This window comes from Doryrhamphus excisus, linkage group LG12 (genome assembly GCF_037039965.1).
Source record: "Doryrhamphus excisus strain RoL-2023G ecotype Guam linkage group LG12, RoL_Dexc_Guam_v1.1, whole genome shotgun sequence".
Classification (NCBI taxonomy): Eukaryota; Metazoa; Chordata; class Actinopteri; order Syngnathiformes; family Syngnathidae; genus Doryrhamphus; species Doryrhamphus excisus.
This window is the reverse complement of record NC_136368.1, coordinates 11,133,303-11,146,030: the sequence shown is the minus strand read 5'-3', so window position 1 is coordinate 11,146,030 and position 12,728 is coordinate 11,133,303. Positions and strand designations below refer to the sequence as shown.

The 12,728-nt window shown below is 40.0% G+C and overlaps 1 protein-coding gene across 1 annotated transcript; it reads left to right on the top strand.

Moving 5' to 3' along the window:
• Positions 1 to 532: 532 nt before the first annotated feature.
• Positions 533 to 2,368, top strand: twist2. Its single transcript, XM_058082339.2, has 2 exons — positions 533 to 1,277; positions 1,950 to 2,368. The coding sequence occupies exon 1, from the start codon at positions 744 to 746 to the stop codon at positions 1,245 to 1,247; it is 504 nt and encodes a 167-aa protein (XP_057938322.1). The 5' UTR covers positions 533 to 743; the 3' UTR covers positions 1,248 to 1,277; positions 1,950 to 2,368.
• The last annotated feature ends 10,360 nt before the right edge of the window (positions 2,369 to 12,728 follow it).

The following is a 12,728-nucleotide window of genomic DNA, read 5'->3' as shown; positions in this document are numbered from 1 at the left end:
CGCTTTTCCTCACGAGGGTCGCGAGGGGTGCTGGAGCCCATCCCAGCTGTCTTCGGGCGAGAGGCGGGGTACACCTTGGACTGGTGGCCAGCCAATCACAAACAACCATTCACACTCACATTCATACCTATGGACAATTTGGAGTCACCAGTTAACCTTGCATGTTTTTGGAATGTGGGAGGAAACCGGAGTACCCGGAGGAAATATATATATATATATATATATAATTGAATATTAAGCTCTCACTATTAAGTCCCAGACGTATTCCCTGAGTTTATAAACAATATAACAATATGTACATTTAATAATAACAACAATGCAACAATATAAACAACACACCGGCCTCCCATTCCTAGCTAAAAGTCATTTAAAAAATATCTGTCAAATACAACAACATGGTGTGAACACCAAAGTCGAATCCATAATAGCTGTTTTTGCCTGCAGTTGACTTGACACAAGCTCCCCCTCCAACCCCCAAAAGCCCTCCCCTTCCACCCTCCACAAGTATTTAGCATCCCAAACCAGAGTAAGGTTTCCAAAAAAATTAGGAAAAACTTCCTGCAAGAGGAGGAGAGGCATGCCAAGCTTCAGTTTGAAGTCCGTCTCCTTTTAAGCCAAGGCGCACTTCGAAGCGCGCACAGTCCTCCAAGTTCTCCCATCTTGACGGATACTTTTTCCTCACCACGGCTTCAAAGGTGGACACCGTTTTCTCCTCTCCACCCTTGCATTTCTTCAAGAAAGAAATGGAAGAGGGCTCCAGTTCCCCGGTGTCCCCGGTGGACAGCCTGGGAAGCAGCGAGGAGGACATGGACCGCCAGCACAAGCGCTGCACCAGGAAGAGGACACCCAGCAAAAAGTCCGCCGAGGACAGTAGCAGCAGCAGCGGCCTCAGTCCGGGGCCCGTGAAGCGGCCCAAGAAGCCGAGTCCGACCGGTACGCAGTCTTACGAGGAGCTCCAGAACCAGCGGGTGCTGGCCAACGTCCGAGAGAGGCAACGGACGCAGTCTCTCAACGAGGCCTTTGCGTCTTTACGCAAGATCATCCCCACTCTGCCGTCAGACAAACTGAGCAAGATCCAGACGCTGAAGCTGGCTTCCAGGTACATCGACTTCCTGTGTCAGGTGCTGCAGAGCGACGAGATGGACAACAAGATGTCCAGCTGCAGCTACGTGGCCCACGAAAGACTCAGCTACGCCTTCTCCGTGTGGAGGATGGAGGGCGCTTGGTCCATGTCTACCTCCCACTAACATCTGCGCACCTTCAAGGATGCCCAAGCGGTGAGTTCCACGCAGATGACGAAGCCAACAGGTTAAAATAATATGATAAAATAATAGAAGTCCTTATGTAATCTTTTTTATGATGTTCTGTGTACCCTTGACGCAATACTCTACATTTTAATTCTGTCCAGATTAATTAATTCCTAGATTAACAATAATGAAAATGCACCGGATCTTGCTTTGATTTTTTATTTTTTAATTCCTATTTTCTACCATAAATAACTGGGCTGCACCAAAATACCAAAAATGCAGCTGCGCTTTGCTGTGTGCAAACCACAGGAATGAGCATGAAAAGTGCTGCACAATAAAAAAACAAAAAACAAAAAACACAGGCCCATATTAACAAGCAGGGGGGGGGGGGGGGGGGTAATTGGGGCATTTTGTTTTTTGTATTTTGATGTTTAAAATAGTAAAAAATAAACATACACAATGTTGTGCACAAAATGACAGAAAAGGCTATTTTGGTCAAAATTAAGAAAAATATATTTAAATAAATGTAACCCGAATTAATTGTGAAAATATTAATTAAATACAACTTAACGTTGGAGGTTCCTCAGAATATTTTCAAAAAATTTTTTTCAGAATGTGATTTTTGTTATCAAATTAAAAAAAACTTAAAATAAAAAAAATATATTAAATGCCATACTCATTTCACCTTTGCTTTTCTTGCAGACTGTCTGAACTCTCCAAAATCAAATGGATTATTGAGCAGCCCACAAACCTGAGTGGCATTGAGACGTAATGTGACACACACACACACACGCACACACACACGTGTGCACTGAGGAGTGTGTGGCTGCAGATTGACCACACTGCCTCTGGCAGGCTGTTGTTGAGCTGTTGAAAGAAGAAGAAGAAAGCTTTGCGCTGTGGTTGAGGATGATAGCTCGGATATTCCAGCAAATCTACATGAAGGATATATATTTTGTTCCCCAAAGACTTTAAAACCAAAGTATATATAAATGAATGCATATTGTACATACCTGTGTAAGTGTGCCTATAGCCTGCAAAGGGACCAATGCATCATTCGCAGACATTCTCTCTTTTTGTACATTTGTGCTTATTTATTAAAACATATTTTTGAACAAAAAGTAGTGTTTTGTTTTTTCATCTGAGTAGCAGCTGAGGCTTTGTAAGCATGTGTCAACAAAATGTATTCATTTGGAGGACTTTTTTGGATCCTGCCTGATAGCTGCAGTGTTATTAGCTTCAAAATACCCGCATGGTTGTTTCCTGCAGCGTGTAGGAAAGTTGGGGGGGCGATCATAAAACTCTGCTTCATTAAGAGTGCAGGAAATTCGAGCCAGTTTCAAACTCGGCCATATAAAAAAGCTTGTCTGCTTGAATAACCGGTAATCATTTCAAATGCCTGTGGGCCTTTTAATGAGCTGAGAGCCCCAAACAACCAAGATAAGAACAACAACGTTGGCTTTGCAATGAATTTAACTCTTAAAACATTTTTCTTCCCAGGCTTTGATGCAATCTAAAAACCGCTGTGAAAGGACTTCATTGTTGAGGTGAGGCCGCTGGTGTGACTCAAAGTCTTTGCTTTCACAATTATCTCAGATCATTCAAAGTGGGTTCATTGTGACCCAATCGCCAGCAGGGATCGACACCTTGGAGATGCAATGAGCAAAAAATACATGGATGTTGAGGGTTATCCAAAGGGGTGGCCAACAGCTGGCATTTTGTTTCTAAAAGTACAATTAAACAAGAAAACAAGCTGGAAAAAACACCAAAAATGTGAAATGTAAAGAGAGAAAGTTGAAATGTTAATATCAATTATTTAATAAATATTGGATTTATAAAATATATACATAAAAATTTGTATTTGTTAATATTTAATTTAATTTAATCAATTCATTTTCATTTTTTAATCATTTTTTTTAAACATAACCCTCAGTAGAAAGCTTTATTTCCTCCAATATTGTTACATAGACGCTACAAAAAGTGTCGATCAAACCCCGCACTTTGTACCATCCACCTGTTTGTGGTTCTTTCAAATGCACATCAATAATAGTTGTGATGTATTTCCATTTTGGGTCAATTCTGTTGTGTTGATTTGTTGTTGCATTGTGGAGTTTGTTTTGTGGCCATTTGCAGTCACCCTGTGGCGTTCTTATTTCTGTTCTTGTTCTCTTTCTCGGCCACTGTACAAAAAAAAAGAAATGTATATTCCAATGTCTGGTCTTATGTGAGTATTATATACTAAGAGTGTGTAAAAAGTCCCACAGGAACACACATTTCTAACGATGAATGTCATAAGTCCGTCTTACGATGTGTGAAACATTTACACGTGAAAGGATGTTCCAGTGTCAACTTTGGCGCGGTGGTCTAGGATGCCGCCGGATGCCCCGCTTATCCGTAGGAGCCCGTTTGATACCCACTCATTATCCCGAGCCCTCACAGCTGAGCAGCATACAATCACCCGGGGCCACTGCTCTGGTGGGGCGAGAGATCCAGATGTTTCCTGTAAAATCAGACGGAAAAAGCTACAAAACTTTAATTTGCAGTAAAAGGGAGAATAAAGTAAAGGTTTACATTCTGTGGCCCTCAAACAGCATTCTGACTTCATCGGGGTTAATAGCAAATATTACCTTTACACCACAACATGTTGGAATGGTGTGGCTTGCCAGCACATGGAATGGTTCATTAAAACTTTATCATTACTTTGCATGACAAGGGAGGTTATACACCCTGAATGCAAACATTAGATATTGATTCCAAAGTATGATCAAGTCATGACGATGGATCACATGTGTCCGTAGTAGCTTTTGTGTCTTTATAAAACTTGTCCGGCAGGCATACTGCAGCGTTTTCCATCGCTTTTGCAGGAAATGGAAGGAAAAATTCATCCATCCTTTATGTAGCCTGTGCACAGATCAGTCACTCCAAGAATGGAAAGTGTCTTTCTGATCAACCTCTGACGGTTTCCACGGCCTCAAACCTCGGAGGCCTAAATTTGTGTCTATATGCAGAAAACGGCTATCTAACTCCAGCTCATTTGAGAGCTGAAAATGAATGGATTAAGATGTGAAGCAACACATCCTGGCTAGTGTTGAACAGCACATCTTTTGTTTTGAACACTACTACACACATGAGGAATTGTGAAGGACAGGATAGTTACACAAAAGTACTTTATTTTCCATTACCGTCATCCCTTTTAGCGTATTTTTCTACACTTTGGCGTACTTAGACTTTATGTGTGAAGGATGTACACTATTAACACTCCATTTCTCATAATCATGTACTACAGCATGGCATTGCATTTTGACTGCCAAATTGGAACCCCAAGCAGAATTCTATCGTCCTCACACTGGGCCAAAACAATAACTAATTAATCGACAAAAAAATGTCCAGAGCTGCGAATCAAACGCACACCATCTGCAATAAAAGGTAGCAGCTGTATCATGACACTGTCAAGCAAGTCCACACATGTACCATGCAACAACGCTCATAAATGTTTAGATTATGTTGATTAGCTTGCATTTTATATCAGCATTATATATGCAAGTAAAGGAGAAGTTGCTGATGAGAAATGCCGAATGCTGTTTTATTTGCCTTGCGTTGAAATCCCTTGTTTATCACTGTTAAGTGAAATAGGAGTCCTTATTTATGAACGGAACATTTATTATAGTTAGACGACTTTCATTATGAGTGCCCTCTAGGGGAATATATATAAAATACAAAGACTCTAAATAATCCAAAAGTCAAACCCACAGCACATTCAGGACTACATTTATGTGCATTTGATTAATGTGATCAATTCTCTCATAAGTAATCATTGATAAACGACATCTTGCACAAAAAAAATCAGATGGGAAATAGTCCACAAAGTCAGGAAAAACGCAACAAACCAGCAGTAAAGCAGTTATGCACGAGGCGCGTGTACACCAGTGGGGGCAAGAGAGTGAGGAGGAAACACGCCCAAGTCCAGCATAGTATGGTACGCCCCAATTTAAACATCAGTGATGTTTGCCGAACAATAATTACAGTTTTGCAAGCACGGAGCAGAGATGACATCATCTCAACTGGGGAATATTTTCAAGGCTTGTTATAAAAGCAACAAGCAATCAGTTGCATAAACAAAACAATTCCTTGTGCTTTTAGGTTAGATTTGTGTCTGCTAGACAATTCGTTTGTTTTTTTTTATTGCATCAGTGTGATTCTTTTTGGCTGCAGAACTTGCTTTCAGTTGTGGGCAAGCAAACCTTTCCCCTCAGCTCATTAGCAGCCGTGATGGCACAGAGGTCAGCAGAGTTCACAAGGTCACACTCGCTCAGGAGCCGACTGGCTTTTGTTTTTACTTTTCCTTCACTACCGTGTGAGACCACCCCACAGAGAAGGTGACAGGAAATGAAGCCAAGAATAACATGCAGAGTTACTTCATACTTCTGCTGATGTACTTGAAAATATCAGGAGGCATCCAAAATGCACAAAAATATTGGGACACATTGTCCTTTGCCAGCAGGAAGTGAATATAGAAGAATCCACAAACCAAATCCACATCCAATATTGCTTTTATAGACCTTGTTTCATCAATTGGGTTCCCATCCCTACTGTCAAACATGGAGGTAGAAACATTCTGCTTTGGGGATGTTTCTTTGCTAAAAGTACAAATGGCCACATGTCGTCTACACTGTCAGGAGATCTGGAAGGTCAGTTTGGGCATCTCTCTTTGAAGTGTGCATGTTCTCCCTGTGCATGAATGGGTTTTTTCAGGTGCTCCATCTTCTGCCCACATTCCCAAAAAATGCATGTTAGGTTAATTGGAGACTCTAAATTATCCTTTTGGTATGAAAGCGAGTGTGAATGGTTGTTTGTTTGGCTGGCGACGAGTCCAGGGTGTATTCAGCATCTCACCCAAAGCTGAGGACAAACGGCATGGAAAACGAATGAATGAAGTACAAATTGTACTGCATTGAGGGGTAATGTAAAGTAGAATCTTAGTTCTTGGAACTTCTAAAGAATTCCACACAGCAACAGCGTTCTAGCTGCCCTGAAAGAGTATTTTTTGAAAATAGTTCGAAATGTGATAATGGCGGATTGCCATGTAGACGAGTAAACAGCTACTATCTGAAAACAGTGACTTCATTCGCCCTGCCACATCACGTGACCAGAAGTGAGTGATGTTGACAAGCCAACATAATATCTGAATATTTCCACTGGCGTAACTTACCCCAGTTGACATTCTCCTGACATTTTTCGCTTATCCTCCAAAATGACTCGCAGAAGTAATTCCACTTCCTTCTCAGCAAAGATGGACACATCTTGGAAAGCAGAAGAAGACGGACTCCTCCTTTACATAGCTTGTAAAAGAAAATAAATGACATGTTTTTAACGTTCTCTTTAAGTTGTAAGAACATTTATCACCCAATTTACACGCTTAACAAATTTGATGTAAACAAAACAAAATTATGATATGTATATATGGAAGATGGATGGGAGTTTGCCCAACTGGTCTACATGTGTTATGGAAGTAAAGGGTTGCTGGCATGCTACTATGTGCCATTTGGTCCTTGTCGTTTCTTCCGCAGGGTGGCTAGACTCACCCTAAGCTAGAGGGTGAGGAGCTCAATCCTTCATATCGAGAAGGAGGTAGAGGTGACTTGGGCATCTCGTCCGGACCCCTGCCTGGTGAAATGTTCCAGGCATGCCCAACTGGGATAATCTGATGGACAACATCAACAAGAGGACGAGAGTGAAACAAGGAGGTTTTTAAACCTTGAAATGAAGCTTGATAAGGTGTCACTAAACAGAACACTTATTATAATCGCAGTGCCACCAAACAAATGACACAATTAAACACAACTAGTACTATGGGGAATAATAAACAACAACTATTTTAACACTAAACATGTAACTTTTTCCAAAAACAAGTACCACAAAGCATCCGGCATCACCCAGACTCGCCCTTCATTGGCGCTCAGGTAAATTGAGTTTGTGACCCTTGAACTAAGCCAAAAAAAAACAATATGATTGACTTGCTGTGGTGACCCCTGATGGGAAAATCCAAAAGACAACTACCACACCATTGTGATTCAAACACTGAAAGTAAATAAATTCCTTAATGGCTTGACGCAGATCTGCTCTTTCATGGCCTCTGCAGCAACATTTTGAAGAAATTGGATGTGTGGAGTTTGCATTATTCTCCCTGTGAGTGGGTTTCCTCCGGTTTCCTCCCACATTCCAAAAACATTTTAGGTTAATTGGTGACTCCAAATTGTCCATAGGTATGAATGTGAGTGTGAATGGTTGTTTGTCTATATGTCCCCTGTGATTGGCTGGCGACCAGTCCAGGGTGTACCCCGCCTCATGTACATAGAGTTTGTTAAGGAATTTTATATATTGTATAAATTTTTTAAATTTTCAAATTTACTTAGAAATTTTATTTATTTATTTATTTAAAATTAATTATTCTAATTGTATTTTCTAATTTAATAAACATGTAAATTGTGTGACATGTTATCTTACAAATGAAAGACAACAGTAAAAACAATGCCATTCAATACAATGGAGGTTCATGCCATATAAAATCGGGTGCCACTTTTGAGTACTCGATTAACATTTTTTTTTCTGTCAAACTGGAGCTAAGAGCTTCTTTTGGCTGTAACAATTTCCAAGTATCTTCAAAGGTTTGATGTCAGTGCATGCGTGAAACACCAGACTAAACTCTAAAACAAGCGAACATGTGCAGTTTCTCAAACATACTATGGATCAGAAGCTGCAGTCACACCGGTGGAATGTACACTGGAAAGAACAACGCTGTCTGCAGACTGCCTCGTGTCCTTCCCCGCTGTTTCATTCAAAGTCTAGAAACAGAACATCCGTGTGTTATTTTCACATCTGTGGGACTTGACTATTTTTATAGCAATATCCATTCATACGGTCCTATATACACCTATTCCACGCCTCTTTGTTGATGATCCAAAAGTGATTGTAATGACTAATCTGTAATTAGTTTTGCTGGCCAAAGCAGCATCACTCATTTAGACACTGGAACCTGAAATTAAAATGTGCTGTGATGAGTCCAGCTGGGTAGATGCGGCCTCTCTATGCACACGTGTGGCTGCGTAATGATAGAGAGAACTGACAACGACAGACGCTGTGAAAGGATGAGCGAGGAGAGATAGATGCCGCAGACCAGAATGTCACCATGAGGAATCAAGAGGGGGGGGGGGGGAAGATAGGGAGGGGTTTTTTTGTACCGTAATTCACTCCTTTGTGACATTTCAGTCGTTTGTTGTGGGGACACGGCCACCGTCTTTTGGGCAGACCTTCAGGAAGGAGGAAAGTTCAGCTGGCAGGGCTCCACCTTTTCTCTGACCTGACCTTGTGGTCGGGTCACGGGGTTACGCGTCTCTACATGGTAGAGATGATGGATGTGTCCACACGTCCATGAACTAAAGGTCTGCTTGTCTAAAGCATACTGCATGGGGGGGCCATAAAGTGGGCACATTCTTCAACACCTTTTCAGTGTCTGGATGAGTGCAAATAGAAAGTGTCTTTTTCTCTCAAGGGTCTTCATGTTTCTTTGCTTTTTACACAGTGCAGTGTCCCACACCGGACTAACTCCTTTAAACAGTTTCAATGTAGGTCAATCATGATGCATTACATTTTTTTTTTGTAAAAATATTGTTAAAATTAATGGTTGACACTGAATTACCATTTGATCTCATATTAAATCTACTAAAAGTATTCCTGATCATCCAAATACTGTACAGACCTATTATTTGTTTTCTATGTAGTATAATGGAATAATTGTATAGTTGAATTAACAAATAATTTCTGATTTATGTGATTTTTTAAAGTATATTTGAAGCCAATTATAACTGCGAATGATGGTCTGCTATTATTTTTTCTACATACAATTTCATTTAGAGTTTTTAATATCCAAATTGAGGCCAATACTTTTTTGTTTTAGTGTGGCCCTAATCATCCTTCAAAATGTTGTACTTTGCAGGCCAATTAAAAAAAACATTTTCAGACTTAAGCAAACTGGCTGCAAGAAAATTAGCTGCAGGCCGCAAATGGTCCCCTCCAGGTTGGACTTTGGCCTTTGGATCGATTTACACAAACTTTGTAGTGCACAATTGTTACTGTTACTCTCCTAATTCACAGTTTAAACAACAAAGCAGTGGAATGCGTGTTTATTTGACAGGAGGTAAGGCAGAATTTGGTTTTATTTGCTTTTGAAATGTTGTCTTTGCGTTAGTTCCACCTCCAACAGGGATTCTCGTGTGTTTGTTTGAGGACAAGCTCAAACCTTTGACCTTTCCAAATGGGTAGCTCATCCCTGCCAAAGCTACTGAATGGCCGATCTCTCCATGGATAGCAACAGTATGATTTTCTTGCCTTTTGTTCCCCTCACGCCTCAAAGCTTGTAAACTTTGTACAAGTAGACCAGCATCAATGATTATTTATCTTTTTCCCTGGGCTTAAATGATCATGGTAATGGTTTTATTTCATTTGAACATGCATCAGATTACAATTGAGTGCATCACATAATCAGTTCCCAGTTCCACATGTCCAAAAGGAGTAGGAAGAAGCAAAGCTTATTAAATCCTACCCCTCTATCTGGTACGTTTACAATCAGTAACTGTTACATTTGTTCACTTCCTGCTTTCCTAATATAGTTTAAGTTTGTTTTTTGTTTTTTTTATTTTGCTTTGTTCCATATTGAAATGTTTCTTGCCACCTTATGTTGTATATATTTGTAATATGAGGCTTCCGGCTCATATTTTCATCTATTGTGATTATAGGCACTTTTTTGTTACTATATTGAAGAATGGTCACCAGTAGATGGGTTTGCTATCTTAAAGTCATCATGACACCAAAACACAAGTTATCTTATTTTTGATGTGCAAAAAACCATTGAAAGTCATATTTCCTGTATTATATGTGTGCTTGAATGTTGACAAACTAGACAAGGAGGCGCATTATGAAGAACCCTCCCACCCAAAAATGTCTGTGGCCCGTGACTGTGTTTTGATGAGTCCAGTTGTTGGAAAATGTCCTGGACATGACTTTGCAACCAAGATGGCTGTGGTTCTGAAAACCGTCAGGGCGGCCGTTTGAAAATCATAACTTCATTTCACTCGTATTTTATAGCTGTTTACTGGCGGATGACAGCAGCATGGCAAAAACGTTTTGTTTAGTGAATACTTGTTGGTTTTTTTCAACATTTTTTGGTGTCATGAGTACTTCTAGCCATTTGTTTTGTATGTGGCCTTTGGTGGACAATGTTTGGACACTCCTGTGTAAAGGGATTTTTAGTGTTGATTTTGTTTAGGTAACTTTTCTACTTCATTGCTACAGCAGTTTTTTGTAAAAAAACGGACTTCAATTTCAATATTCTGTGTACTGGTATTGTACAGTACAGTTTCACTTTCAATATTTGCCATATACAATGAATCGTAGATGTTGACATAAACAGATCCCACTGTACGTGAACATAAGCCCTTTGTCTGTGTAATATGTGGCCTTTTATTGTGGCCAGGCAACACACCTGTACAATAATCTATACATACAATACAATAATACTTACATATAATTCCACACTATTGCTGTGTAATCAGCATGATTATATACCACACCTGGTGGATAGATTATCTCGGCAAAGGAGAAGTAATACGAATACAAGATAGTACAAGACACTGTGCAGCCACGACCTCTCCCCAGAAAAAAGAATGTCAAATAGAAAACAATATGGACAGAGCTGACAGTAGGACTTTGAGCGCTTGATCTTTGTGCTGATATATGGCAGAAGAAAGACAGACAGGTAGAGTAGACATACTGCATCCAGACATAAGGATCATGCAGAGAAAGAACTAGAATCAGTGCAGGCTGCCTAAAAAAACAGGTCCCGGTCCTGACTGGACTGAACTTCAAAAGGATCACAACACAAAGATATGCTTCCTCATAATTAATGGAAATTATAAGAAAATGAATGTTGCCCTTTTGTGTGTGTGTGTGTGTTTTTGGACATTGTTTTAAGATGGACCGCGGAGCCAGGCAGACAGTTTAGCCAGACAGTGCTAGTTTTGGCTCCGTTGGAAAAAGTAAATCATTCAACAGAAGAAAACCCAAGTCTGCTGCTGTTATGATAACTGGCACTGCTGTGAAAAAGGTTCTGGGAATATTGAGGAATGGCTTACAAAATAACATATATGCCCCCAGTATACAGTATACACACACCGATGCACACACACTCACTCTAGGGATGCTCCAATTGATCGGCCACCGATCAGTGTGGGCCAATTTCCATGAAGTGTGTGATCGGCTTATGCTGATAAATGCCTTTCAATGCAGATCTCAAACGCCAGTAACATGTGGCTCACACTGTTGCGCCCGTAGTAATACCTGCTTGCAGTGTAGTGTCTTGTCCTAATGTGGAACTGTGAACTGATTATGTGATGCACTCAATTGTAATCTGATGCATGTTCAAATGAAATAAAACCATTACCATTAATAGTAGGTAGTAGGTAGTAGGTAGTGTCCTCTGCCCACTATTCTTCATATTTTGAATAAAAAAATGTTAATACGGCATTTCAAGAACAAACACATGATGGAATCTGGTGAATTTTTGAGCAGTGATCATCAGCCAAATGGTAGCTGAAGCAGCCAAATAGACGGAAAGCACTCACCCATATCTGTGTGGCAGTCAGAAGTCGAAGCAAATAACCCCAAAAATAATTGAATGCATTGGACGAGATGACCAGCAGCTCCAGGCCTTAACTAGAACCGTGCCTGTGGTCTTCCATTTCCTCACTATGCTCTTCAGAGTGGAACCTGACAGCTGACCTTTTGTATCCTTCCCCTAGACCATGATGTTGAACAATCTCTGCTCTCAGCTCATATGACAGTTGTTTTTGAGGCTACCATGTTGCTACTCTTCAGCTAAGATGCAACTTGCAATTGAACACTTTGAATACCCTTTTTCATGATTGGCTTCACCTGCGTATGCAGGTCAAGGGTCAATGAGCTTACCAAACAAATTTTGTGTTCTAATAATTAGTGTGGGTGACTACATTTATGCACCTGCCTACTTTTGTTTAAATAATTATTGCTCACTTTCTGTCAATCCTATAAACTTCATTTCACTTCTATACATTCATATTTAATAAAAATTTTTGATTCCAACAACCAGTCATTTATAAAGGGAAATCCTAAACTGTTTTAAACCACTGTACTGTTGTTGCGATTGTTGTTATTACTATCTCCATTATCATTGTCGTTGTTATAATTTCTTTTGTTTGTATTTTTGTATGGTGTATTGGTGTGTCTTCTCTTTTTTATTGTTTTCTGTGGATTTTATTTGGAGTTGGATTGGGGTGGAGCTGGGGGTGTCGTTTTGTGTTTTCTGTCCTTTGTTTCATTTCATAAATAAATCAGATGGGTCAAGTTTATGAATTGTAAAATTCAAATTTAATATTGTCTCAGGTTTCTGGA